The sequence below is a fragment of the Scyliorhinus canicula genome, chromosome 7, assembly GCF_902713615.1.
Source record: "Scyliorhinus canicula chromosome 7, sScyCan1.1, whole genome shotgun sequence".
In the NCBI taxonomy this organism is placed as follows: Eukaryota; Metazoa; Chordata; class Chondrichthyes; order Carcharhiniformes; family Scyliorhinidae; genus Scyliorhinus; species Scyliorhinus canicula.
In genome coordinates this window covers 87,192,807-87,218,191 of record NC_052152.1, presented here as the reverse complement: position 1 = coordinate 87,218,191, position 25,385 = coordinate 87,192,807, and the positions used below count along the sequence as shown (strand labels likewise).

The 25,385-nt window shown below is 41.0% G+C and overlaps 1 protein-coding gene across 1 annotated transcript in view; it reads right to left on the bottom strand.

Annotated features, from left to right (window-relative positions):
• Positions 1–8,891: 8,891 nt before the first annotated feature.
• The window catches only part of ltn1 (listerin E3 ubiquitin protein ligase 1), a 224,374-nt gene continuing 207,880 nt past the window's right edge, over positions 8,892–25,385 (bottom strand). Inside the window, 3 exon segments of the mRNA XM_038802375.1 lie at positions 8,892–9,452; positions 14,801–14,968; positions 23,201–23,395. Of these exon segments, the coding sequence (XP_038658303.1) occupies positions 9,390–9,452; positions 14,801–14,968; positions 23,201–23,395 (426 nt within the window). The 3' untranslated portion in view covers positions 8,892–9,389.

Below are 25,385 nucleotides of genomic sequence, written 5' to 3'. Positions count from 1 at the left end.
CCCTCCACTGTCCTTAAGTGGTCCAATCCTTTCCCTGGTCATCCTCTTACGTTTTAACATATGAATAAAAAGCTTTGGGATTCACCTTAATTCTACTTGCCAAGGACCTTTCATGATCTCCTAATTTCTCGCTTAAGTACTTTCCTACTTTCTTTATACTCAAGGGTTTTGATTATCCCCACCCTTTTGGAACATACAAGTCACCTTTCTCTTTTTGACGAGGTTCACAATATCCCTCGTTATCCAAGGCTCCCTAAACGTCCCATACTTATCCTTTGTTCTCTCAGGAACATGACTTTCCTGAATCCTAATCAACTGTTGCTTGAAAGACTCCCACATGTCTAATGTTCATTTACCATCCAACAGCTTCGCCCAATCCAAATTCCTGTCTAATGTCATCGTAATTTGCCTTTCACCAGTTTAGCACCTTAAAGCGAGGGTTACCCTCATCCCTATCGAAAAGTACCCTAAAACGTTCGGAATTGTGGTCACTATTCCCAAAATGTTCCCCTACTGAAACCTCAACCACCTGTCCAGGCTCATTCCCCAACACCAGATCCAGTACTGCCCCTTCCCTAGTTGGACTATCTACATATTGCCTTCCTGGATATATCTTACAAACTCTGTTCCATCCAAACCCCCAGCACTAAGTGAGTCGCAGTCAATATAGGGGAAATTAAAATCCCCTACCACAACAACCCTGTTACTTTTGCATCTATCCAAAATCTCTCTACCTTTCTACTCCTCTATCTCTCGCTGGCAGTTGGGGGGGGCCTGTAATAAACACCCAACATTGTGTTTGCCTCCTTCCTATTCCTGAGCTCGACTCAGATTGCCTCATTGTATGAGCCCTCCAAGGTGTCCTCCCGCAGTACAGCTATAATATTCTCCTTAACCAGTAATGCTACTCCCTCCCCCCTTTCATACCCCCCTCTATCTCTCCTGAAGCATCTATGTCCTCCAATGTTCAGCTGCCAATCTTGCCCTTCCTTTAACCACATTTCTGTGATAGCCACAATATCATAATTTCAAGTACTAATAAATGCTCTAAGATCATCTGCCTTACCTGCTATACTTCTGGCGTTGAAACAAATACACTTTAAAGCACTGTGTTTGAGCAGACTGGGTGATGTTCATATTTTTGTTCTCTATTTCCCCTTCAGTTATTACACCTTCTAAGCTAAGTTCCCACCCCTGTCATACTAGTTTAAATCCCCCCGCATGACTCTAGAAAATCTCCCAACCAGGAGAGCTGCCAACAACTCTAGGATCCATTTTATTGATAGCGATTGGCGGCATGACAGTACAGTGGTTAGCACTGCTGTCTCACAGCTCCAGGGATCCAGGTTCAATTCCAGCCTCAGATGACTGTATGTGTGGAGTTTGCACTTTCTCCCGTGTCTGTATGGGTTTCCTCCCACAGTCCAAAGATGTGCAGGTTAGGTGAATTGGCTATGCTATAGTGTACCTTAGTGTCCAAAGCTTAGGTGGGGTTATGGAGTTACAGGGACTATGTGGGTGAGTGGGCCTATGTAGGGGAGGGGGCGCTTTCAGAGGATCGGTTTAGACTCGATGGGCCAAATGGCCTCCTCTTGCACTGTAGGGATTCTAAGATTCTATGATTGCCGCTTCTTTCCAATACATTATTTCTCTCCATCTCCTTACTTCCATCTTGTCTACTCTTTAATTTCTTCCCTCTGCATTTCCACCACTTAGTCACTTCAATTGTTACGTGTACCTTTTTCCTTTTGAACTACTTGCTCGACTCCTGTATCCTTTCATTATACTGTCACTAATCTCACCAACACATACATTCCACTCACACCCTACAAGGGCATGAGGAGAGAGAACAACCTATCCCCAACTCAATCCATTCACTCTTTTCCTAGCCTTTTCTTTGTCAAAATAGGTTTGAATTTCAAAATCCATTGTTTGAAAAAGTCAATTGAGAATGAGGAAAGTAGGGGTCTCTGTTTTGTACGTTACAGCAATTAGTTTTACGTCATGAAATTGGCAATGTCATGAGGGGTGGCAAATTCAATGTATTTTTTGAACTATTAACTAAAATTAGGATGGAAAATAGAAAAAGATACTTGGTACTTCAACATAATGTTCTTTCTGAAGTTCATAGGAAATGCTACAGCAGGTAGAAACTCAGGACAATGTAATTACCTCTCATTTTCACAAAGTGATACATGCCCACCCTCTCTTTAAATAAAAATCAGTTCACCTTTGTCTAAATAATGCTTTGGAAATTTATCTTCCGTTATTTAAAAAAAAATTCAAACAACTGAACAAAGACAGCTAGAAACTAAAGTGGAATATATGTTGCAGATTGCGGCATAGCAGTTGACCTTTGAGGCTTTGAATAATCTTTCAAAAAATGGGAGTTGAGCTATAAGCTCTGTATAAAACATAAACTGCAGTGTGGTAGGTGGTTGCCATTTTGAAATGTGAAAAAACACCAGAAATTCAATAAATCAATGTGACACATTTTATGGAATGAATACGTTTTACAATACCTTTAAAATCCAAATATTTTAGAAACCGTGAAATTGTCTTCAGCATCCGACAGAGTTTATTGAATTTATTTTGAGTCACTTTGGCTATGGCATCATGTTAAGGATCACAATCTGGATAAGATTTGATGCTTTCATTTTCGGAATCATCCCTCCACAACAAATATCTTCATCTCCATCTATTGAATTGGATATTCTGCGTTTTTTAAAATATCTGATGACAATTTGTGCACTAATAGCATCCCACCATTTAAAGACAAAACAAAACATCAGAGCAACATACATATTTCCACTCTTTGGGAGATTTTATCTCCATCTATTCAGCATGAACATGATATTTCAATGGCTTGTTGAGGCACACATCCAAAGTTTGAACTACGTATGTGAGATTCCCAGGTATAACTGCAAAGTTAGGTGTTATTTCTTCACAGGTGCATCTTGATCTCATCGGTTATATGAGATCCCAACATGCCCCACGCTAATAAGTTGCTTTCTTTGCGTGGGACACTGGGATGCCTTTTCCACACATTTAAATAGAGGAAATGGAAGACATTATATGCTACATCTTATCAAGCATTACGACTCTCATAAACTGACCTATTCTTGTATTTAATACTCACGTAGGATCCTTGTTGAATATGTACCACCTGTTTGGAATGTTGAACTTACTAAAGAGCCATGTGAGAAAGCTCAAAAGCATTCAGAAGTGAGCACTGAAACTGATTGAAATAATGTGTACCAAAGCTTCTGACACAAACAACTGAATATGGGTTCTCTTGCTGAAAGGTGGAAATTGTTGTCTGGACTTCACTAGAAAACTCTTCAATCCCACCTTCCATTGCCACTATCTCTGGCTACAACCACACAAAGGTAAATGTGTGATGGAATTAATGAGAAAAGCACCATTCCACAAATAAGATGTAGAACGAATAGACTGCAAGACAGCCCAATCCCCCACTTTATAAAGTGCCTAAATAGTATGTAAATAATTAAGAATTTAATGAACTCAACCTGACATTCTATCTATGGACTTGAATACAAAATGCAGAGCATAGGCCTTTCATTTTCATTCTCTAAATTAAGGATCCTGCATTTTGCAATGTATTGTAGTAATTTGTGCAATCTTTTTATTTCATACTTCCAATTTTTAATTTTATAACTATCTATAACAACGTTAAAAACTCTTATTTCTTGTTTTATTTGTATTGTCAGTACCTACTGCCATGATGACCTTTCAATAAACCAACTATTATAAAATAAAAGCAAATTACTGCGGATGCTGGAATCTGAAACTAAAGAGAAAATGCTGGAAAATCTCAGCAGGTCTGGCAGCATCTGCAGGGAGAGAAAAGAGCTAACGTTTCGAGGTCAGATGACAACTTGACAAAGGGTTATCTGGACTTGAAACGTTAGCTCTTTTCTCTCCCTACAGATGCTGCTAGACCTGCTTAGATTTTCCAGCATTTTATCTTTGGAAACCAATTATTATGATTGATCCACAGCGTTACTCCATTCTCATCCATCCAACTGTTGTCATGGACATGCACAAAACTCACGCAGGGAACTTGATTTTCAGTATGATTTTACATTTGAAAGTGACCATAAGCTTTAATTTAGTCTGTTGGCCAAGTGGCTTGAACCGTGAATCCTGTCTTCTCATGGAAATTCATGGGCATTTCATCAATGTTACCAATGTGGCATAATGGATACTCGTTTTTGCTGCTTTTGGATGAAGAATTACTGGAAACTGGTCACTTTGGTATTGAGGCTTTTGGTAGTCTGAATGGCCTTTGTCTTCTGCTGCAACACCAAACATTTTAGTTCAGTATGCAGCTGCACAGACTAGCTATTGTTCTGGATCATTGGTGAACTCAGTTTCTTTTGGCCTACTTAAGAGCATAGACACGCATCGCCTTTCTGGTGAAGATGCAACCGTTCTGATGATTTTCAAGGATACATTCTAATACATGCTTCTCAAGATCAAGCTAGTGGCGGTTCCCTATTCTCATGACACATTCAGTCTTGGCCGCATTCAGTCTTGGGCAGACTCCTTCTTCTTCCCAAAGCCTTTTATTCGTATGTAAGGAGCAAGAGGGTAACTAGAGAAAGGATTGGCCCACTCAAAGACAAAAGAGGGAATTTATGCGTGGACTCAGAGGAAATGGGTGAGATTCTTAATGAGTACTTTGCATCGGTATTCACAAAGGAAACGGACAAGACAAATGTTGAGGCTAGGGATGGATGTTTAAATCCTCTAGGTCAAGTGTCATATGGAAGGGGGAAGTTTTGGGTATTCTAAAAGACATTAAGGTGGACAAGTCCCCAGGACCGGATGGGATCTATCCCAGGTTGCTGAGGGAAGCGAGGGTCGAAATAGCTGGGGCCTTAACAGATACCTTTGCAGCATCCTTGAGCACGGGTGAGGTCCCGGAGGACTGGAGAATTGCTAATGTTGTCCTTTGTTTAAGAAGGGTAGCAGGGAAAATCCAGGGAATTATAGACCTGTGAGCTTGACGTCAGTGGTAGGCAAACTGTTGGAGAAGATACTGAGGGATAGGATCTATTCACATCTGGAAGAAAATAGACTTATCAGTGATCGGCAGCATGGTTTTGTGCAGGGAAGGTCATGTCTTACAAACCTAATAGAATTCTTTGAGGAAGTGACAAAGTTAATTGATGAGGGAAGGGCTGTAGATGTCATGTACATGGACTTTAGTAAGGCGTTTGATAAGGTTTCCCATGGCAGGTTGATGGGAAAAGTGAAGTCGTATGGGGTTCAGGGTGTACTAGCTAGATGGATAAAGAACTGGCTGGGCAACAGGAGACAGAGAGTAGTGGTGGAAGGGAGTGTCTCAAAATGGAGAAGGGTGACTAGTGGTGTTCCACAGGGATCCGTGCTCGGAGCACTGTTGTTTGTGATCTACATAAATGACCTGAAGGAATAGGTGGTCTGATTAGCAAGTTTGCAGATGATACTAAGATTGGTGGAGTTGCAGATAGCGAGGAGGACTGTCAGAGAATACAACAAAATATAGATAGATTGGAGAGTTGGGCAGAGAAATAGCAGATGGAGTTCAAATGCGAGGTGATGCATTTTGGAAGATCAAATTCAAGAGCGGACTATATGGTCAATGGAAGGGTCCTGGGGAAAATTGATGTACAGAGAGATCTGGGCGTTCAGGTCCATTATACCCTGAAGGTGGCAACGCAGGTCGATAGAGTGGTTAAGAAGGCATACAGCATGCTTGAGTAGAAGAGTCGGCAGGTCATGTTACAGTTGCATAGGACTTTGGTTAGGCCACATTTGGAATACTGCGTGCAGTTCTGGTCGCCACATTACCAGAAGGATGTGGATGCTTTAGAGAGGGTGCAGAGGAGGTTCACCAGGAAGTTGCCTGGTATGGAGGGTGCTAGCTATGAAGAAAGGTTGAGTAGATTAGGATTGTTTTCGTTGGAAAGACGGAGGTTGAGGGGGGACCTGATTGAGGTCTACAAAATTATGAGAGGTATGGACAGGGTGGATAGCGACAAGCTTTTTCCAAGAGTGGGGGTGTCAGTGACAAGGGGTCACGATTTCAAGGTGAGAGGGGGAAAGTTTAAGGGAGATGTGCGTGGAAAGTTTTTTACGCAGAGGGTGGTGGGTGCCTGGAACGCTTTACCAGCGGAGGTGGCAGAGGCGGGCGCGATAGCATAATTTAAGAGGCATCTAGACAGGTATATGAACAGGCGGGAATAGAGGGAAAATAGGAGACGGGTTTAGATAAAGGATCTGGATCGGTGCAGGCTGGGAGGGCCGAAGGGCCTGTTCCTGTACTGGAATTTTCTTTGTTCTTTGTTCTATTCTTGCATCAGTGTTTCACTAACAGAGTTCCCTCGCTACAGCAGTTATTTGACGAGTTGGCAAATGTTACAACTTTTAGCTTGAAACCAGCTACATACTGCATTTTGCCAGAGGACCCATTTCTGTTCATTACTTGCCATGTACAATCGGCTCTATGTGGGCATGTCTTAAACTCGCTTGCATCTTTTTGACGACACAGCCTGTATTGCCTCATCATTCCCTGCACTGATTTACAAGGGGATTAAAGCATGCATTTCTGAGGTGAACAATCGAGGCCGATTCCTAATGTGAGTATAGCATTTCTTAGCAGAATAATGGTGCGGTCCTCTATGTCTTTGGCTAGACAGCTGGTTTGTGATGCAGAGTGAGGCCAGCAGCATGGGTTCATTTCCTATACCAGCTGAGGTAATTCATGAAGGCCTCACCTTCTCAACCTTGCTCCTCACCAGAGGTGGTGATCCTCAGGTTAAATCATCACCAGTCAGCTCTCCCCTGAAAGGGGAAAGCAGCCTATGGTCATTGGGATTATGGCGACTTTAACTTTACCTAAAACTATAGGTAAAACAAAATTGACTGACGCAGGAATTACTCATTTGCATTATGCAGTATTACAGTCCATTCTTTAGAATTTTATACACTGTGAACTATGGTAAATGAATGCAAGTTGTTTCCTGTCCCATTAGACTGCAGTAAAACTTTCCTTATATTAATGGAACATTTACTATGGTGTCTTAATTCCAGATAACAATTGTAATTTATTTGGAATACTTTATTAGATCTATTGTTAAATGATTTCTGAGTAAATAACTACCATACAATGTATTAATCCCTCAACATAAACATTTGAGTAACATTACAGAGCTTTATCTGACTTCCAATAGCATCCAGTATTACAAGTTTGTAGTAATAGCTTTTATGAAGTCAGGTCCATCTGAATTAGTTTTGTTTGATCACACTCTAAAGTTTTAACTTTAGTCACATCCTCAATTAATATTCACATATTTACTTATTGTAATTAATATTTTCAATCAGATCACAAAGATAAGTTTAAGCACAATGCAATGCTTAACCTCACAAAAGCTTCTGGTCCTGAGTCCAGACAATCATCCATCCAGCTCTCCTTTTCCAGCAAAGACCAGAAATTTGGCTCAGCACTGGGAACACAGACGTTAGCTATAGTGTCTCACGGGAAATTTCATGGGAGCTTGGATGCCCAATTCACTAGTTTTAAATTGGCAAATACTATGTCAGCTTAGCTCTGTTGATACTCTCCTGATATTTGTGTCAGAAAATTGTGTATTCCAGTCCAGGGCACACAACCGAGGCAAACCTTTCAAGGTAATATTGAGCAATGCTGCATTGTTGCAAGTTACGTCCTTTAGAGCAGATATTAAAAGATGAGATGTTAAAACTGTGGCTGGAGGTACTCGAAAGAGGCGTTGAGAATCCTCCTAGTGTTTTGGTCAGCATTCCCCCCTCAACTGTCGCCAATATAACAAGGGAACTGGACAGAGGAACAATTGCTGTTCATGGGACTTTGCCATGTACAAATTGCCTGCCAAATTAACAACATAACAAGTAATTTCACTTCGGAAGTAATTTCTTATCCGTGAAATGTTTTGGAATATGAGATGTGAAAAGCGCTATCTAAATTCAGCTTTTGATTTTAAAATCCCATAATTATTCTAAGGAATTAAGTTTTAAAGTTTTTTCCATGGGATTTCAATGCATTGTCACTTAATGCATTAACTGACATTTCTCTCTATGCTAGCTGAAATGCTAATGCATTTAAAAATAAAGGAGTTAACATTTCTGCTGAAATAGCAGAGGAATTTTAGATGAAAGCCTTAAGCATACATAGCCTCACACTTCATGGCATATTTTAGGGCCAGGTTTTACCTACAGCCTTGTGAAATAGGGGATTGCACAGCACTTATTAAATAGTAGTCCTACATACAAACAGGTTATCGGGGTGGTGCAGATTCCAATTGACATTTTCACTACTTGTTCCAGTGGAAAAAGGCTGGACAGTTTGTTCAGCAGTAATCAAGTCTAGAAATGTATGTTGATTATAATTTTAGTTCTGAATGCCACTATATACAGGTGACTATTGTATGAGATTGATTAGAGACTTAAAACTATAGGTAGGGGGCTGGTTTAGCTTAGTTGGCTAGACAGCTGGTTTGTGAGGCAGAGTGAGGCCAGCAGCGTGGGTTCATTTCCTGTACCAGCTAAGGTAATTCATGAAGGCCTCACCTTCTCAACCTTGCCCCTCGCCCAAGGTGTTGTGATCCTTAGGTTAAATCATCACCAGTCAGCTCTCCCATAAAAGGGGAAAGCAGCCTATGGTCATCTGAGATTATGGTGACTTTAACTTTACCTAAAACTATAGGTAAAACAAAATTGACTGACACGGGAATTACTCATTTGCATTATGCAGTATTACAGTCCATTATTTAGAATTTTACTACTGAACAAGATTCATGTCACAGACTATTTATATTACAAGGAAATTAACAGTAGTGATTTTAAAACTATCTTGCTTTATTGGGTGGTGTGAAGGGTTGCATGTTTTGACAATATATGGAGTACACACCAGACACTATGGGAGGAGAAAAAAGGAGAGTCATTCTAAAGTCACTCAATCATTTATTTCCCAGTAGCTGATCCACAATAGCATCAATGGAGACACAGAAGCAAGTTGCCGCACAAATTGGAGCATGCGGTGGATAAAAGAGGGGCTTTGATCTTAGTGCAGGGAGGGGAAAATAATTATATTTACTGCCATTCATTTCATTGATAAATTTAATTATGGAAAATTGCTGATGCTTTTTATTGACTGTTGATACAAATACTCCAAGATTACAGTTTTGTATTAGAGGCTAATAAAAATAATTTCTGCTGTGATCTTCAAATATTGCCAGTTTCTGACCATCATAAAAGCCCTTGATTGATGCACTGTACTTCATAACCACAATTCTCTTAGACTCCGCTACACAGTGGCAATTTGAGAATAAAGCCAAACTGTCTCAAAAGAATGTTTCTCGACATAATGGGCATGAAGACTTGTTGCTGGAAGTAAACCATCGGTACTGTAAACATAAAAAATTCAAACGTTAGCAACTGTGTAATATTGTTAAAGAAAAATAAAAAAACATTACCAGAGATGTAATCTGAACTTAAAAGCAAGTCTGCATGTAAAACAAGTCTATTGCATGTAAAACAAGTATATTGCATGTAAACAAGTATATTGCATGTAAACAAGTATATTGCATGTGAACAAATATATTGCATTTGTACAAGTATATTGCATGTAAACACACATTCAAATTCTTCCTCTTTTTTATCTTTAATTGAAAATAGAAGTTAACTCAATCAAGAGCAAGAATTGTCCATACACGAAAATTCCAGAATGTTCTCAACAAAGTGGAGTTCAAAAGATGGAATTAACTAGTGCTGTTGGTCGCTGCATACATATAGTTCCTTCAGTGGCAGATAATGTTCATAGATATTGAATGTTTCCTAGTAAAACAGATTTTGTAGAAGGTGGAAAGTAAGAATGACCCAAGATAAATAGTCCAATGTGTTCTTGTTCAATTATTATCCAGTGTTAGGAAAACAAAGGTAGTTTTAAACGATTTATATTTGTATTGGTAAATGTTAGAAATAAAGTCAAGTTGATTTAATTTAATGTTTTTGTGCCTGGAACGGTAAAGTCTTCAGTTAGATTCGTGCTGGACAAAGGTGTTTTTATATTTGTGGGTTGCTTAAGTTCCAATTGTGATTATATTGCGCTGAGAGGGAGTTACAGCTTGAAGAGTAAATAAACTAGCAGTAGTTTCATAGCAACTTGGGGCCTTGTAAGGTAGAAAAGCTTTAAGTTTTAGTTTGTGCTGGATATATTGCAATTGAAGGAGGACACCAGGGAGTGACCATCTCTCAACTCTGTCAGGAGAAAAACTGGACAGGGTGGGAGCTGCAAAGAAACAGGTTTCCCAAGAAAGCAGTTACTGTCTAGATAACCAGATAATTGGGATAGAAAGAATGCCTTACGACGACTCAAGGTATTGTTCTGAAGAATTCAAGGAAGAGTAAACAAAATGTTCTGAGTTAAATAGACAATTGCAGTAATCAGATTTAAAGTGGGAAAGCAGACTTCAGAGATAAATCAAAAGTTTGATGCCATTTTAATAGTCTGGGAATCAGGAGTTATAGCCATTGTGAACAGTTTGTACAGCAGTCAAGACAAAGACATCCTGATGGTGTAAACCTTTGATACTGGATCCTCTGTTAAAAGCAGAGTGGGAGATAGGTTTGAAAGAGTCACTTGGAATACCTGGACTGGATTTCAAGAATACAAATCACTAATACAAAGCGTGATTGTGAAAGAAGATTTTGAAGCATATTTTGGGAGTGGTGTTTGGAAATTCCCATGTGACAATCATCAGGGAGAATTTGGAAGGGAAGTCCATAAACACTAACTTAGGTTCAGGGCGATGTGTGTATTTGACCACAGCTAATCTGTTAATGTGTGTTTAAAGGGACTAGGTGTCACTGAGACCATTGTAGTTTAAGATGTATTCTGTAATCCCCATTAATCATTTGTTCAGCTGAGGGGTAGTAACACAGTATTGTATAATAATCCCAATTTTCTTGTTTGTTTTCTTTCTTATTGTTAAAACTAATTAATAACTCTGCTCCTCCACATTATATATAAAGGTACAAGTTACGGTCTTTTGAGCCAGGGATCTTCCCGTCAAGTTATAATACCAACTCGGGTTGTAACACACCAGATTTTAGCGATACTTGTCAGAGTTTGAAAATTTCAACCTCATTGTAGAAATCAATATATTTTTATTAATTTGCTGCAGTATTCCAATCTGAAAAAATGATTTTAGCATTATACGAAACAGTATCAATCAGCTGTGATAATGAATATTACTCACTAATTTTTATAGGATATGCACTTTGTAGACAAAACAGTTAGATAAGTGAAATGGACTTGGTTATATTTCAAAACTGTTTCAGAAAATAAGATTAGAAAACAGAACTGAAGACAAATCTATGAAGAAAAGGATAGAAGGACAAAAGGCAATATGAATTCCATGGGACTTTAGAATAATATAATAATTCATTAGTAATATTCATCATGGTTAAGGAACAATTGGAGCTCCTCAAGGCTTAACATTTACACAATATTGACATTTTTCACAACACTTCCTTATGGGAGAAAAAGTTAATTTTGTCGTAATTAATTGGGCATACAGCTGAATTAATACAGTAGCTATGCAATGAAATGATAACTTAAAACTTTACTATTTTAATATTCATAAGGTATAATGATGCAATGGCATAAATTAATGCCCCTTTTACCTTAATCTTGATTATGACTAGCTTCTTGATGCAGCTAAAAAAATCAACCTTTTTACTAGTTAAAATTGAGATCATCATTCACCTTCCAAAACAATAGCCAAGATCAGAGTACTATCCAGAGTCATTTGGTATCAGAACCTTGAATTCTTTTTTTTATACCTTTACAAAGCCAGAGCTCAGAGTGTGGACAGGGGCAACCCGCCAACCCACGTCCCTGCCCGCTCCAAAAACCAACCCAAGCAGAATCCAAATCACAGTCCCCACAAGAGAGGCATACCAGATCCAGGCTTTACACCTGACCTCATGCTCACCTTAGTCGATGATATCAGAACCTTCTACATATGTGAAAATGTCAAAGGATTGAATTAAAGGATTGATTAATGGTGTGGACAAGTTCAAACAGGCAAACAAAATTAAATTTATTGAGAATTTCTCACATCTCCAAAACACGTGATGGAGCAACGAGGAAGAAGAAATAAGTAGAAGATTTTGTGTCGATGAAGATGAATTAGATGGAAAAAACATATTTGAATTTTAAAAATTAGGGCAAGTATATGATGGAGATAGGGGACAACGTGGTGCAAGGTTTTTAGTTTTTTCTTTTTAATTAAAATTGCAATTTAAATGTTTATTTTCGTTAAAATAAAGTGATAGTCGTTTAATGATAAAACTACTGATGCTAGTTAAGTAGCTTTATTATTGTAATATACTTGTGTTGAACTGAAAGCTTATAAAGCTCATCAGCCCAGCAAGAACGTCTGGTTTGCAGCAGTCTGAGGATGAATAGTTTGGGAGTACATTACAGGCTGTTTTCAAAAAAATCTAATACCACTAATATCTCTTGAGTAGACAAGTAATCAGGGATCAGTACATCTGTTTGTACAAGTTACATGATCACTGCAACATGGATTAAAGCATTCATTTACAGAATCAATATTACTCCGCACTGGTTCCAAGATAAAAAAGCAGTCATAATTAATAAAGTGGTGGTGGGCAATTAAGTTTCGGACTATATTTACAACAATGCTTCTGGACGGTTTAGGATGCAACCTCAAAGGAAAGCAGTCTTTCAAAAATTAATTCATGGGATGTGGACATCACTGGATTGGCCAGCATTTATTCCCATCCCTAATTGCCCTTGAAAAGGTTGTGGTGAGCTGCTCTCTTAAACTGCAGCAGTCCTTGTGGTGATGTGGTGTAGGTAAACCTATAGTGCTTTTGGTATTGGGATTAGGGGGGGATGGGCGGGTGGAGACCCAGGATTTTAGCCTAGTGATCGTGATGAAACCGCAACATATTTCCAAGTCAGAATGAGTAATGCCTTGGAGGGGAACCTCCAGGTGGCGGTGTTCCCATGCATCTGTTGCCCTCGTCCTTCCAGATGGTAGAGGTTGGGGGATTGGAAGATGCTGCTGAAGGTGCCTTGGTGAGTTCCTGCATCTTTAAATGGTATACCCTGCTGCCACTGCACATCGGTGATGGAGGGAGTGAATGTTTGTCGATGGGGTGTCAATCAAGCAGGCAACTTTATCCGAGATGATGTCAAGCTTATTGAATGCTGTTGGAAGTGCACTCATCAATTTAAGTGGAGAGAATTCCTGATTTGTGCCTTGTAGCTGGTGGACAGGCTTTGGGAAGTCAGGAGGAAAGTTGCTCGCTGCAGGATTCCTAGCCTCTGATCTGCGCTTGTAGCCACCGTATTTACATGGTTAGTTCAGTTAAGTTTCTGGTCAATGGTAAATCTCAGAATGTTGATATGAATGTTAAATTACAGCATGGTAGTACAGTGGTGAGCACCTTTGCTTCACGGCACCAGAGACCCGAGTTCGATTCCCAGCTTGGGCAACTGTCTGTGGGAAGTCTGCACAGTCTCCCCTTGTCTGCGTGGGTTTCCTCCGGGTGCTCCAGTTTCCTCTCACAAGTCCCGAAATACGTGCTTGTTAGGTGAATTGGACATTCTGAATTCTCCATCAGTGTACCCAATCATGCGGCGTTATGCAGCAACTAAGAGATTTTCACAGTACTCATTGCACTGTTAATACAAGCCTACTTGTGACGCAAATTCTTTTGTTTTATAAATTTAGAGTACCCAATTATTTTTTCCCCCCAATTAATGGGGCAATTTAGCGTGGCCAATTCACCTACCCTGTACATCTTTGGGTTGTGGGGGTGAAACCCACGCAGACACGGGGAGAATGTGCAAACTCCACACAGATAGTGACCCGGGGCTGGGATCGAACCTGGGTCCTCAGCGCCATAGTGCTAACCACTGGGCCACCGTGCCGCCCTACTTGTGACACTATTTATTAATAAAGATTAAATGAAAAGTTATCTATAAATACCACTGTTAAAAAATAGCTTTGCACTTCAATTTCTGCTATGCTCCTTAATGCTTCAAGCTGACAATTTCTTGTGAGGGAAAAGTGATGACCAACATGAGGGGACATAGCTTTAAATTGAGGGGTGGTAGATATAGGACAGATGTCAGAGGCAGTTTCTGAATAAAAGTGTAGTTTTAAAAGAGTGGGTTTCACAATAGCATACAGTCAGGTGGTGAAATTTATGTTTGAGAGAGAAAAAAAAACATAGGATAAATTTCAAAATCCAACTGGTTCACGCACAGCCTTCAAGAAAGGGAATCTGCCACCCATACCTGGTCTTGTCCGCACAGGACTCGAGTCCCATATGCTGGTTGCCTCTTGATACAATTAAAGGCAACAAAGATGAACAATATATGCTGTTCTTTGCGTCCTGACAACCAATGTAAAAATAAATTTTCATGCTCTACTCTATTGTTTCCTACCTTCTCAACCCTTCATAGCAAACATCAGTAACTGCACTTAGAAAAAAACAAATAATCTTGTTCGTGTTTGAGATGCAATTCATAAAAACATTTTAAGATCTTTTATTGTCCATTTTCATCCTGATACCAATATGGAATCTACAACTTTTAAACATAGTTTGAGGGGCTAAATGCCCTGATATCAAAATGGATTTGCTTATTTAATCTGCACACTGGCGTTGTTTGACAATTCTAAAAGTTGTTTTTCTGGTGTAAATGTCTTACCAAGCAGGCGGAGTGGAACTTTTTCTTGCAGGTTCTGCAGGCTTTCTTTGGCAGCGAATAGTTAGAACCGTGAATTACTGAAAAGCAGATCATGCATTCCTCAGTTCCTTCAAACCGTTTATCCACATTGCTCTTCCACAATGAAAGGCCTTCCATGATGCTGCCGTTCTGTAAAAAGAGCAAAATGAAGTACCAAAATGCACAGTTAATTACGAATGTTACCAGGACTACAATAATTTTAATTTATATTTAAGTTTTAAAATCATTTTAAATAGCTACATCAACAGATAAGTAATCATTAATACAAATAATTACTACATTGGCTGATACATAATAGCTAAATGATTAATTGGGAATTGTCTCACGTTGATCAAATTTTGCGTTCATTTGGCAATCAGTTTGAACTGCCCGAACTAAACTAGGCAGAAAAATACATGAAATAAAAAGAGAAATTGTAAAACTTCCTCTGTGGTGATTGTAGATCTGAGTAGATGCAATACAACTGAGCAAGCACTAGAGGGAACACGGGAGAGCTATATATACACAGGGACAGGAAGTGACGACACACTTCACGGAAGGCAGAACTCGTAGCAGGACACAGACACAGGCAGGCAGCATTTGAGGTAGCCGTAAATTAAGCTCTGAAGAGAGAACGAATTCACAATAAAGCATCTTCTCCACCTTTGAGACTATGAGCTTTATTAAGACACGAGGAACAACACACCTCATGAGAATGGATGTAGCTCTGGTGCCTGGGTAAAAAGGTTAAAAATAAGAATCCCGATATTGACCCATCTACGTCTGATTTTAATTAGAACATAGAACATAACAGCGCAGTACGGGCCCTTCGGCCCTCGATGTTGCGCCGACTCATGAAACCATCTGAAGCCTATCTGACCTACACTATTCCATTTTCATCCATATGTCTATCCAGTGACCACTTAAATGTCCTTAAATTTGGCGAGTCTACTACTTTTGCAGGCAGGGCATTCCACACCCCTACTACTCTCTGAGTAAAGAAACTGCCTCTGACATCTGTCCTATATCTACCACCCCTCAATTTAAAGCTATGTCCCCTCATGTTGGTCATCACCATCCGAGGAAAAAGACTCTCACTGTCCACCCTATCTAACCCTCTGACTATCTTATATGTCTCTATTAAGTCACCTCTCAGCCTTCTCCTCGCTAACGAAAACAACCTCAAGTTCCTGAGCCTTTCCTCGTAAGACCTTCCCTCCATACCAGGCAACATCTTAGTACATCGCCTCTGAACCCTTTCCAAAGCTTCCACATCCTTCCTATAATGTGGTGACCAGAACTGCACGCAGTACTCCAGGTGCGGCCGCACCAGAGTTTTGTACAGCTGCAGCATGACCTCGTGGCTCCGAAACTCAATCCCCCTACTGATTAAGGCTAGCACACCATATGCCTTCTTATATGCCCTATTAACCTGGGTGGCAACTTTCAGGGATTTATGTACCTGGATGCCGAGATCTCTCGGTTCATCTACACTACCAAGAATCTTGCCATTAGCCCAGTACTCTGCATTCCTGTTACTCCTTCCAAAATGAACCACCTCACACTTTTTCGCATTAAACTCCATCTGCCACCTCTCAGCCCAGCTCTGCAGCTTATCTATGTCCCTCTGTAACCTATAACATCCTTCAGCACTATCCACAACTCCACCGACCTTCGTGTCCCAATTTGAATGGGAATAAATGAATGGATGTAGATGTGGGGGTGGTTGACCAACCTGCTTCAAGAAAATGAATTCGTATTTTTAATATTATAATGAGGATACAGCATTTTGAATTTAATAGTGGACGGCTGGGATTCCTGAGCCTCGGGAAACATACAGGTATATTCAATGTAGATTTTCGGGTGCATGACAGTTAATGCCTTTCCACTTTCATGCTGGCTTGTACACACCAGCCTGGATAACCGCCCCAAAGCTCAGACAACACCTCCTACCACTACCCCGACCCTTACAATTCCATGCTAACATTACCACGCCTCTTACAACTCCGAGGCCTTGTTTCATACCCTAATTTTCTTTGTTAAGTACCATCATGGATATAAAGCTGATACAGTGACCAGAAGGTTTCCAAAGAACAGTGCATCAAACAGGCGATCCTATGCCAAGGCATAAGCAAGTTTGATGGAGACCATTATTTCTCTTTTTCTTCTGTCTGTTATTGGGTCACAATTACGTGGATGTATATTGTATAAATAGCCTATCGTCATGCGAGAACCTCAACAATGAGTGTCGGTAAATTGTTAAAACTATGGAAGGGGCAACAGTTAAGCTCAATCATGTTTCCATCTGAAGTTTTCAAACTCACATTTTGTAATTGGGGTCAGTGAATAATAATTAAAGCTGGAACCCCAGCAGATTTTACCCATCTCTACTTAAAGAACACGGAGCCAAATACAAATGTCTGCAGGGCTATAATGTCGAAGATCCGTTAATTCAATGGAGACTAAGTGTGGAACCTAATAGCAAGAAAATGTCAATACAATGACACCACTCGGAAATCTGCTTTAATCTCGTACTACATTTTTTCTAAAATTACTAAATACAGTGAAACAACTCCACTTCTCTGTTAAGTGCCTTTACTGACTAGACCATCTGGGAAGCTAAAGCACATTAACCAGATGAGAGATAGCCTATTTTATAGCCAAGCTGTTCCTAAGGAAACACAAGCACTTAGACACAATTTAAAGAAAACATTATGTCGGAACAGGGAGGACTGGGGAGGTTGGGATGAGGAGAAATTTTAAAGCTATGAATGAGAGCTAAATATATTTAACTTCTCACAAAATGCCACGTCGGGAATGCTTATCGGAATAACAGATAGAAATATATAAAATAATTTTTTAAGACGCTGGTATACAAAGATGGGATTTTTAGGTTAGGTATAAATTACATAGGAACACAGGAATTAGGAGCAGAAGTAGGCAATTCAGCCCTCGGGCCTGCTCAACCATTCAATCAGATCATGGCTCATCTCTTCCTAGTCTCAAATCCACCTTTTTTCTGTTCCCCATATCCCTTTAACCTGTTTTCAAAATCAGAAATATATCTATCTCCTTCTTGAAACCATTCAATGACTCAGACTCCACTGTACTATGGGCAACAAGTTCCACAAATTCACCACCCTCTGCGAGAAGTAGTTCCTCCTCATCTCAGTTTTAAATCTACTGCCTCTCAACCTAGATCTGTGACCTCTCATTCTAGATTGCACCACAAGGGGGAACATTTGGTCTAGGTTTATTTTATCAATCCCTTTTGTTATTTTATATACCTTGATCAGTTCCCTTCTCATCCTTCAAAACTCTAGCGATTATAAGTCCAAACTGTTTAATCTTTCCTCATACGTCAACCCTTTCATTCCCAGAATCAATTTGGTAAACCTCTTGAAATCAAAAGTGAAAAGAATGCAAATGTATATTGGGAAAATGGGGAAGACAGAATGAGCAGATACAAGCAATGATGGCATTTTAGCATTGCTCAAAAATGATGGACTCCGGAAAATACATTTTTCCAAAGTTGTCAATAATTTGATGGAAGATTATTGCTTCTCTCAAGGTGACAAGAGATGACACTTCCAGTGGCGGCCATGGAGTGAGCGGCACATTTGGCAGCTCCTGCTCAAGGTGGAATTATTTGGTCGTTTACTCGTCTGAGGGGTGGAATATTGGATGGATAGAGGTGAAGGAGTGCCAGGCGAAAGTGCAACTCCTCTGTTGTGGCTGGTGGATGGATCCACAAACTTGGAGTGGGTCGAGAAGAAGGGAGCTGGTGGAGTAGGAGAATCTTTGTCTGCCACAGGTCAAGATGGCAGAGGGCAAAGGGCCTGTTCAGCCCGACCAATGGTCAATGGAGCAGCTGGTGGACGTCTTAAATTAGAAGTTCAGCCAGCAGAGAAAGGAAGCCCTGGAGGACCTAGCCAAGGTGGTGGAGTCGCTCAAAGCAGGGTTTGACCAAGTGGAGCAGAGGCTGGACTCCCAGGGCCAGGCGATCCAGAAAGTGGAGAACGCAGTGGGGGAGTACAAGGAACAGCTCGCCTTGCTGGTGGCCGAAGTGGGGGTGGTCAGGTGGTTGGTGCAGGGGAGGGGGGGGGGGGGGGGGGGGGAAGATGGGGCTGTTGTTGCATTCGGGGGAGTTCTGTCAAGGGTGCGGTTGGTGTGGTACAGCTGGAAAGGAGTGATGGCAGTGCACATCCGAGTGTGCGCACATCGGAGACTGGCCCAAAAAGGATATGGCTGATCAGCAGGGGAGGGGGGGTGGGGAGCCCCTCAACCAGATTGGTCACGTGAGAGGGCTGAATGGGCCGGTCAAACAGTGCATGTGTTTGCGCACCCGAGGAGGCAGACATAGCTTTGTTTTAACAAGAGACGCATTTTAAGATAGGGAACAGACAAGGCTGGGGAAAGGATGGGTAGGGCTGCTATTCCATTCGGGACTGGATATAAAGACGAGGGGGGGTGGGGGGGGGGCGGCGGTGTTGATGAATAAGCGGATGCCGTTTGAGGTGAGGAACATTGTGGTGGACGGAGGGGCGGGGAGGGAAGGTTCGTGATTAGAGTGGTAAGCTGGAGGGGATGCCAGTGGTTCTGGTAAACGTTTATGCCCCACACTGGGACAATGTGGAGTTTATGAGGCGGGTGCTGGAAAAGATTCCTGACATGGACTCGCACCACTTGGGAGGGGGGGATTTTAACATGGTATCTGAGCCAATCTTGGACCGGTCAAACCCGAAGGGGGGGGGGGGGGGGGGGGGGGGGGGGGGGTGGACCCGTGTAAATTTGGGAGGCCGAGGGTGAAGGAATTATCATGTTGTTCCCATGTGCACAGGGTGTACTCCCGGATTGACATTTTTGTGGTGTACAAGGCTTTTCTGGCAGGGTGGTCGACTCGGGAGTATTCGGCGATTATTGTCTCAGATCGGGTGCTGCACTGGGTGGATTAGCCAGTGGTCGGGGATTGGGGGGTGGTGGCAGCGGCCACAGTGGAGGTTGGATGTGGGGCTGTTGGCAGATAAGGAGGTATGCGAGCGGGTGGGGGCTGCCATTCAGGGGTACGTGGAGCTGAACGACACGGGGAACGTTAGGGAAGGTCATGGCCACGTTGGTGCAGGAGGCGTTCAAGAAAACGTTTTCTGCGGAGTTTATTTCGATTTGGGCACACAGGGAAATGGCGGAACGGGCAGAGATGGCAAGGCTGGTGAAGAGATTCTGAGGGTAGACAGGAGATATTCGGGAGGTGCCGGAGGCAGGGATGTTGAGGGAGAGGCAGAGGCTCGAGATGGAGTTTGGATTGGTGTCCAGGGGGAAGGCAGTAGGACAGTTGTGGAGGGCCAGGGGGGCAATATACGAGGAGGTTGCTTAACGTGATTACGATGTCCCCGGAGGGGCAGGAAGTGGAATTGACTGTGGCAATGGACGCGGAAAAGGCTTTCGACTGGGTGGAGTGGGAGTATCTGTGGGAGGTGCTGGGGCGGTTTGGGCAGGGGTTCATGGGGATTTTGGAGGACTTTGGTTGGTTCTCCACATACAAGCTTGACATGGGAAAGAGTGAAGTGTTCTCGATTGAGACCAGAGGCCAGGGGAGGAGGTTGGGGAATTTGCCATTTAAGGTGATGGGGGCGAGTTTCAGGTACCTGGATATCTAGGTGCGCGGGGTTGGGCACAGCTGCGGAAGTTAAGTTTGACTCGACAGGTGGAGCAGATGAAGGAGGATTTTGAGAGGTGGAATGGGCTGCCACTGTCGTTGGCGGGTGGGGTGTAGACATGAAAATGACAGTGCTGCCAAGGTTCCTGTTCATATTTCAGAACCTCCCGATCTTTGTTCCAAAGTCATTCTTTAAAAAGATCAACGTGTTTATCTTGGCGTTTGTATAGACAGGGAAGACCTCCGCGGTCAAAGGGGCTTTTCTGGAGCGGGGTTAGGAGGGGGCAGGTTGGCGTTGCTGCATATGATGAATTACTACTGGGCAGCTAACACGCTATGGTCAGGAAATGGGTAGTGGAGGAGGGGTCGGTATGGGGGCAGCTTCTTGTAGGGGAACGAGCTTAGGGGCATAAAGGGCAGCACGGTGGAAAAGTGGTTAGCACTGTTCTTCACAGCGCCAGGGAGCCTGGTTCAATTCCCGGCTAAGGTCACTGTCTGTGTGAAGTCTGCACGTTCTCCCTATGTCTGCATGGGTTTCCTCCGGGTGCTCCGGTTTCCTCCTACAAGTCCCGAAAGACATGCTTGTTAGGTGAATTGGACATTCTGAATTCTCCCTCAGTGCTTAGTGTACAAACAGGCGCCGGAATGTGGCAACTAGGGGATTTTCACAGTAACTTCATTGCAGTGTTAATATAAGCCTACTTGTGACACTAATAAAAATTATTATTGTTGACAGCGCCTCTACCGTTCTCGACGGCCAGAGTATGGGGACAGTGGAGGCAGCATTTGAGGCTGGAGGGTGCCTCGGTGTGAGCAGCGATCTGTGAGGGGGGGGGCCTAATGCGAAATTTCAGAGGTAGCGGCAAGTGGGGATTGAGCGAAGAGGGTGGGGGTAAAGAGGGATAAGGGGGTTAAAATAGGGGAAGACAGGATGGGAAGAGGGGTAGGGCAGGAGTGGAGAGGGGGGTGTGGGTGTTGATTATTTATTATGTTGTACAATTTTACTTCTTTTCTTATTGGTTTTGTTTGTTTATACAAAGGCCTGAATAAAATATTTTTTAAAAAGATGACAAGGGATTCCAGGTAGGCTTCACTGATGTGCTTTTTGGTTCTTTTCCTGGAGTTTCCAGTGTAATTAAATTGAACGACTCAGTACAATATCTACCATTCACATTTATTATAAAATGTATTGCATCAGTTGATTGTCATGAACAGAGGAATTCTTCCTTCCAAACTTATCTGGGTGGCTTTATAATTTACTTAAAAGGTATTTTTCTATCTACTGTAGATTTGTGATGCATAGGAAGTGCCATGCCAAATAACAACAAGAAATGCAAATACTTGGACTTACCTCCTTTGGGAAGCACAAAAAAAATCATACACAGGAAGATGGCAAAGCCTAACTTTACTCCTTTTGGGGAGGAGGAATATTATATTCCTAATATTATATATAATAAATCCAGTTTATCCTACTGCCTTGCCATAGACATTTGTGCCGAAATAAAATAAAATAAATAACTTTTCACCCAACAGAATGTACCCAGCAAAGATAACAAGAGGTGCACTGAACATATATTAATTCTATTGCAAAAATTCAAGTTTTTTCTTCCCTCTATTATAATCTACCAATTGAAAAGCAACATCGATCGGTGACCATCGATCTGTATCTGACAAACTGATGTACAAATAATCCTTAAAAACTCAGTTTCTGCTTTGATATTAACTGGAATTGTACACATTCAGTTAACATTAAAAAATATTCATTTATTCATAGACATTTATTATTAAACATACACTGAAACCCTCCCCAATTGCCTTTAAGGCATACCAGTGTCCCTGCCTCATGCTTCAGTGAATAATCCCCATAAAACTACTGCAGATTACAGCAATCCAGAAAACCGATGTGATAAAAGGTACACACACACACACACAGGGCTTTGTCCTCTGGATGATTTTATTGTTTAACAAAGAAAAATGTTAATAGCTAGGATAAAAAAATTAACAGGCATTTCATAGTAAATTCTCAACATAGTTTCATTACTGGTAAATTATTTATTTTAGAGTTCTAAATTATCTTTTTCATGCAACTATAAAGTTCAACATTTCTTTCCCATGGTCAGTCATACTACATTTCAACATTCTTCAAATTGATACTTTCTAAACTGGTACAATCCAGGTAGACTTGGGAAAAGTGGTAGGAGGATGTCAATTTATATGTCGAGTATAAGGTTAAACTTCCTTTTTTGAGCTGAAAAAGTGGGGTTGTCCCACATGCTGTGTCGAACATTATGGTGCTGTCTACTATTATACTTATTACACTTAGATTATAATTACATGGTGCTATTTAATTCTCTAACAGAAAAAAAAAGAATGTGTTACATCATCCTGAGAAAAAAGCTTGGTTGATATTTTAGGGTCCTCTAAATTTTCAACTTTGTTCCAGCCAACTAAAAAAGGAAATAAAATGCAAGGAAAGTCAACTTGCACCCTGCTTGTGCATCTGCAGTGCCCAGTTTAGGTAAATTAAAATAAACTGAAGACCATGTCTTCGTCATATCCTTGAACAGAACATGTGCAAGCCACATTTCTAAAATATATAGTGAAACAAGGGAAAGAAACTCTGAAATCAATTTACAGTAAAGTGAATCTGGTTACATAATGTAGGTTAGTGTTTAACAAATGTATTAGCTGATTGAAATATCCCATTATCTTTAATCTTACAGTACCTGAAGATTAAGAAACGTATTTAGCTGCATCATCCAGTTGCGCCATTGCTGAACAGCCACACCAACTCGTTTTCCACTTTCTACAGTGATTGACCCAAGAGGATAGTTTGCTGGTAAATGTATAACAAGTTCAATGAATATGTCATCCACAGAATAGGTAGCAAGTACCTCTCGGGCCACAGGACGGGCTTTCACCTAATATGAAACACAAAGTAAACAGCTGAAAACACTTGAACTGTGCAATGCCAAGCTTTAACAGTTTTCAGGATAGGCTGTTTTGTTACAAGTAAATTAGTTGCTGTAAATATACTACATGTTTCAATCATATAATCAATCTTGTAAAACACAAGCACTACTTGCAATAATTACAAGAATTATAATATTACATCCAAAACACAAATCTGTGACTTTTATTTGTTTCTAAGCAAAAATAATAGGATTTAGAAAGCCTGGATAGGGTGGAGTTTCTTGGGTGATACCACCAACTAATATCCCCAAGTCTGTGGAAGTACTATTGGTGTAAAAGACAAGGCCAATGCAATATTGTTTTTTGTAACATTAAATATGATGTTAAAAGTGTGTACACACAATCAATATCACACCAGTTGTTCTCAGGTTGTCACAGAGTATGGTTATTGGGCAAATATTTGAATATAATTATTTTAGTGGAGTAGATAATTTAAGAATTTATGGAGCCTACAGTTGATAAAGGCAATATCATAACCTTGGAAAATGATATACAATTACAACTGTTTATAGTGAGCGAGTTGGTGTACTCAAAATTTGCTCTCCATAAAGAAGTGGATGATTAAAAGATGCTCAAACATTAACTTCAAATTCTGAATGCCACCAAATCCAAGTTACAATGAAGAAACAGTACGGAAACGGGTGATTTGGCATTTATAATCCACAAGAGTGCGAACAAACTAAATTAGAGTGTTTACAGTTTTACAAACAACATTAAACCACCTTTCCTAAGGATTTAAAGTAAATAAGCTACACATTACAAAAAAAATAATTGTACTGAACTTTATACCACAGCAGTCATATATGTTTATGCCTAAGAAGTCTGTGATTCAGATCTGTCCCATTTGTCTCTAGTAATATGGGAGTCAAACATTGTTAATTTTTCTTAACATGTCACAGTCTGGCTCTATCAACGTGCTGCCTCTTAGCATGAAGCAATGTCAGAACTACAGAACAAAGGCTATTCTTTTCATCAAGGTCTTGTTCACCCTCATCATTCGGACATTGCCTTGAAGTGGTGTTCTCTTTCAATTCATTCGTATCAAGTTTTGGGTGGAGCATTGCGATCATCAAGATAACAGTTGAGTGAATTATTTTTCTGACAACTGGTCTAATACTGCCATCCACCTTGCAGTAAGTCCTGACTGAAATTATTTCCTCAGTATTTATTTGGCCAAGCAGAGATTTATCTCTGAAGGTAAGTGAGCTATAGATTACCCAAAATACTAGACCCGCTCAAAATGCTCCAGGATTCACATCCATGACCTGCAGAGGCAACAAACTGCACCTGTGGCATTTCATCGAATTGACAGTGCAGGAAGCCACTTGGCCCATTGAGTCTGCACCAGCACCTTGGAAAGAGCATCCTACTTAAGCCCACGTCTCCACCCTATCTCTGTAACCCAGTAACCCCACCTAACCTTTTGGACACTAGGGGCAATTTAGCATGGCCAATCAACCTAATCTGCACATCTTTGGACTGTGGGAGGAAACCAGAACACCCGGAGGAAACTCACGCAGACACGGGGAGAAAGTGCAAACTCCGCACAGACAGTTACCCAAGGCCGGAATTGAACCCAGATTCCCGGAGCAGTGAGGCAGCAGTGCTAACCACTGTGCCATCGTGCCTTATCCCTCAAGTGTCCATCTAACTTTCTTTTGCAATCAATGATTGTGTTTGCTTCTACGAGCCTATCATTTGCGGTGTAAAAAAGCTTCCTCACATCCTCCTTGCACCTCTTGCCCAAACGTTAAATCGTCCACTAGTCCATGTACCATCAGCTAATGGGAACAGCCTTGTCTACCTTTCCTAAACTGGTCATAATCTTATAACAAATACTTCTAAAAATCAGCTCTTTATCACCTTTGATTCAAGGAAAAGAGTCCCACTTTCTCCAACCTAACTGTGTGGCCAAAATCCCTCAAACATGGAACCATA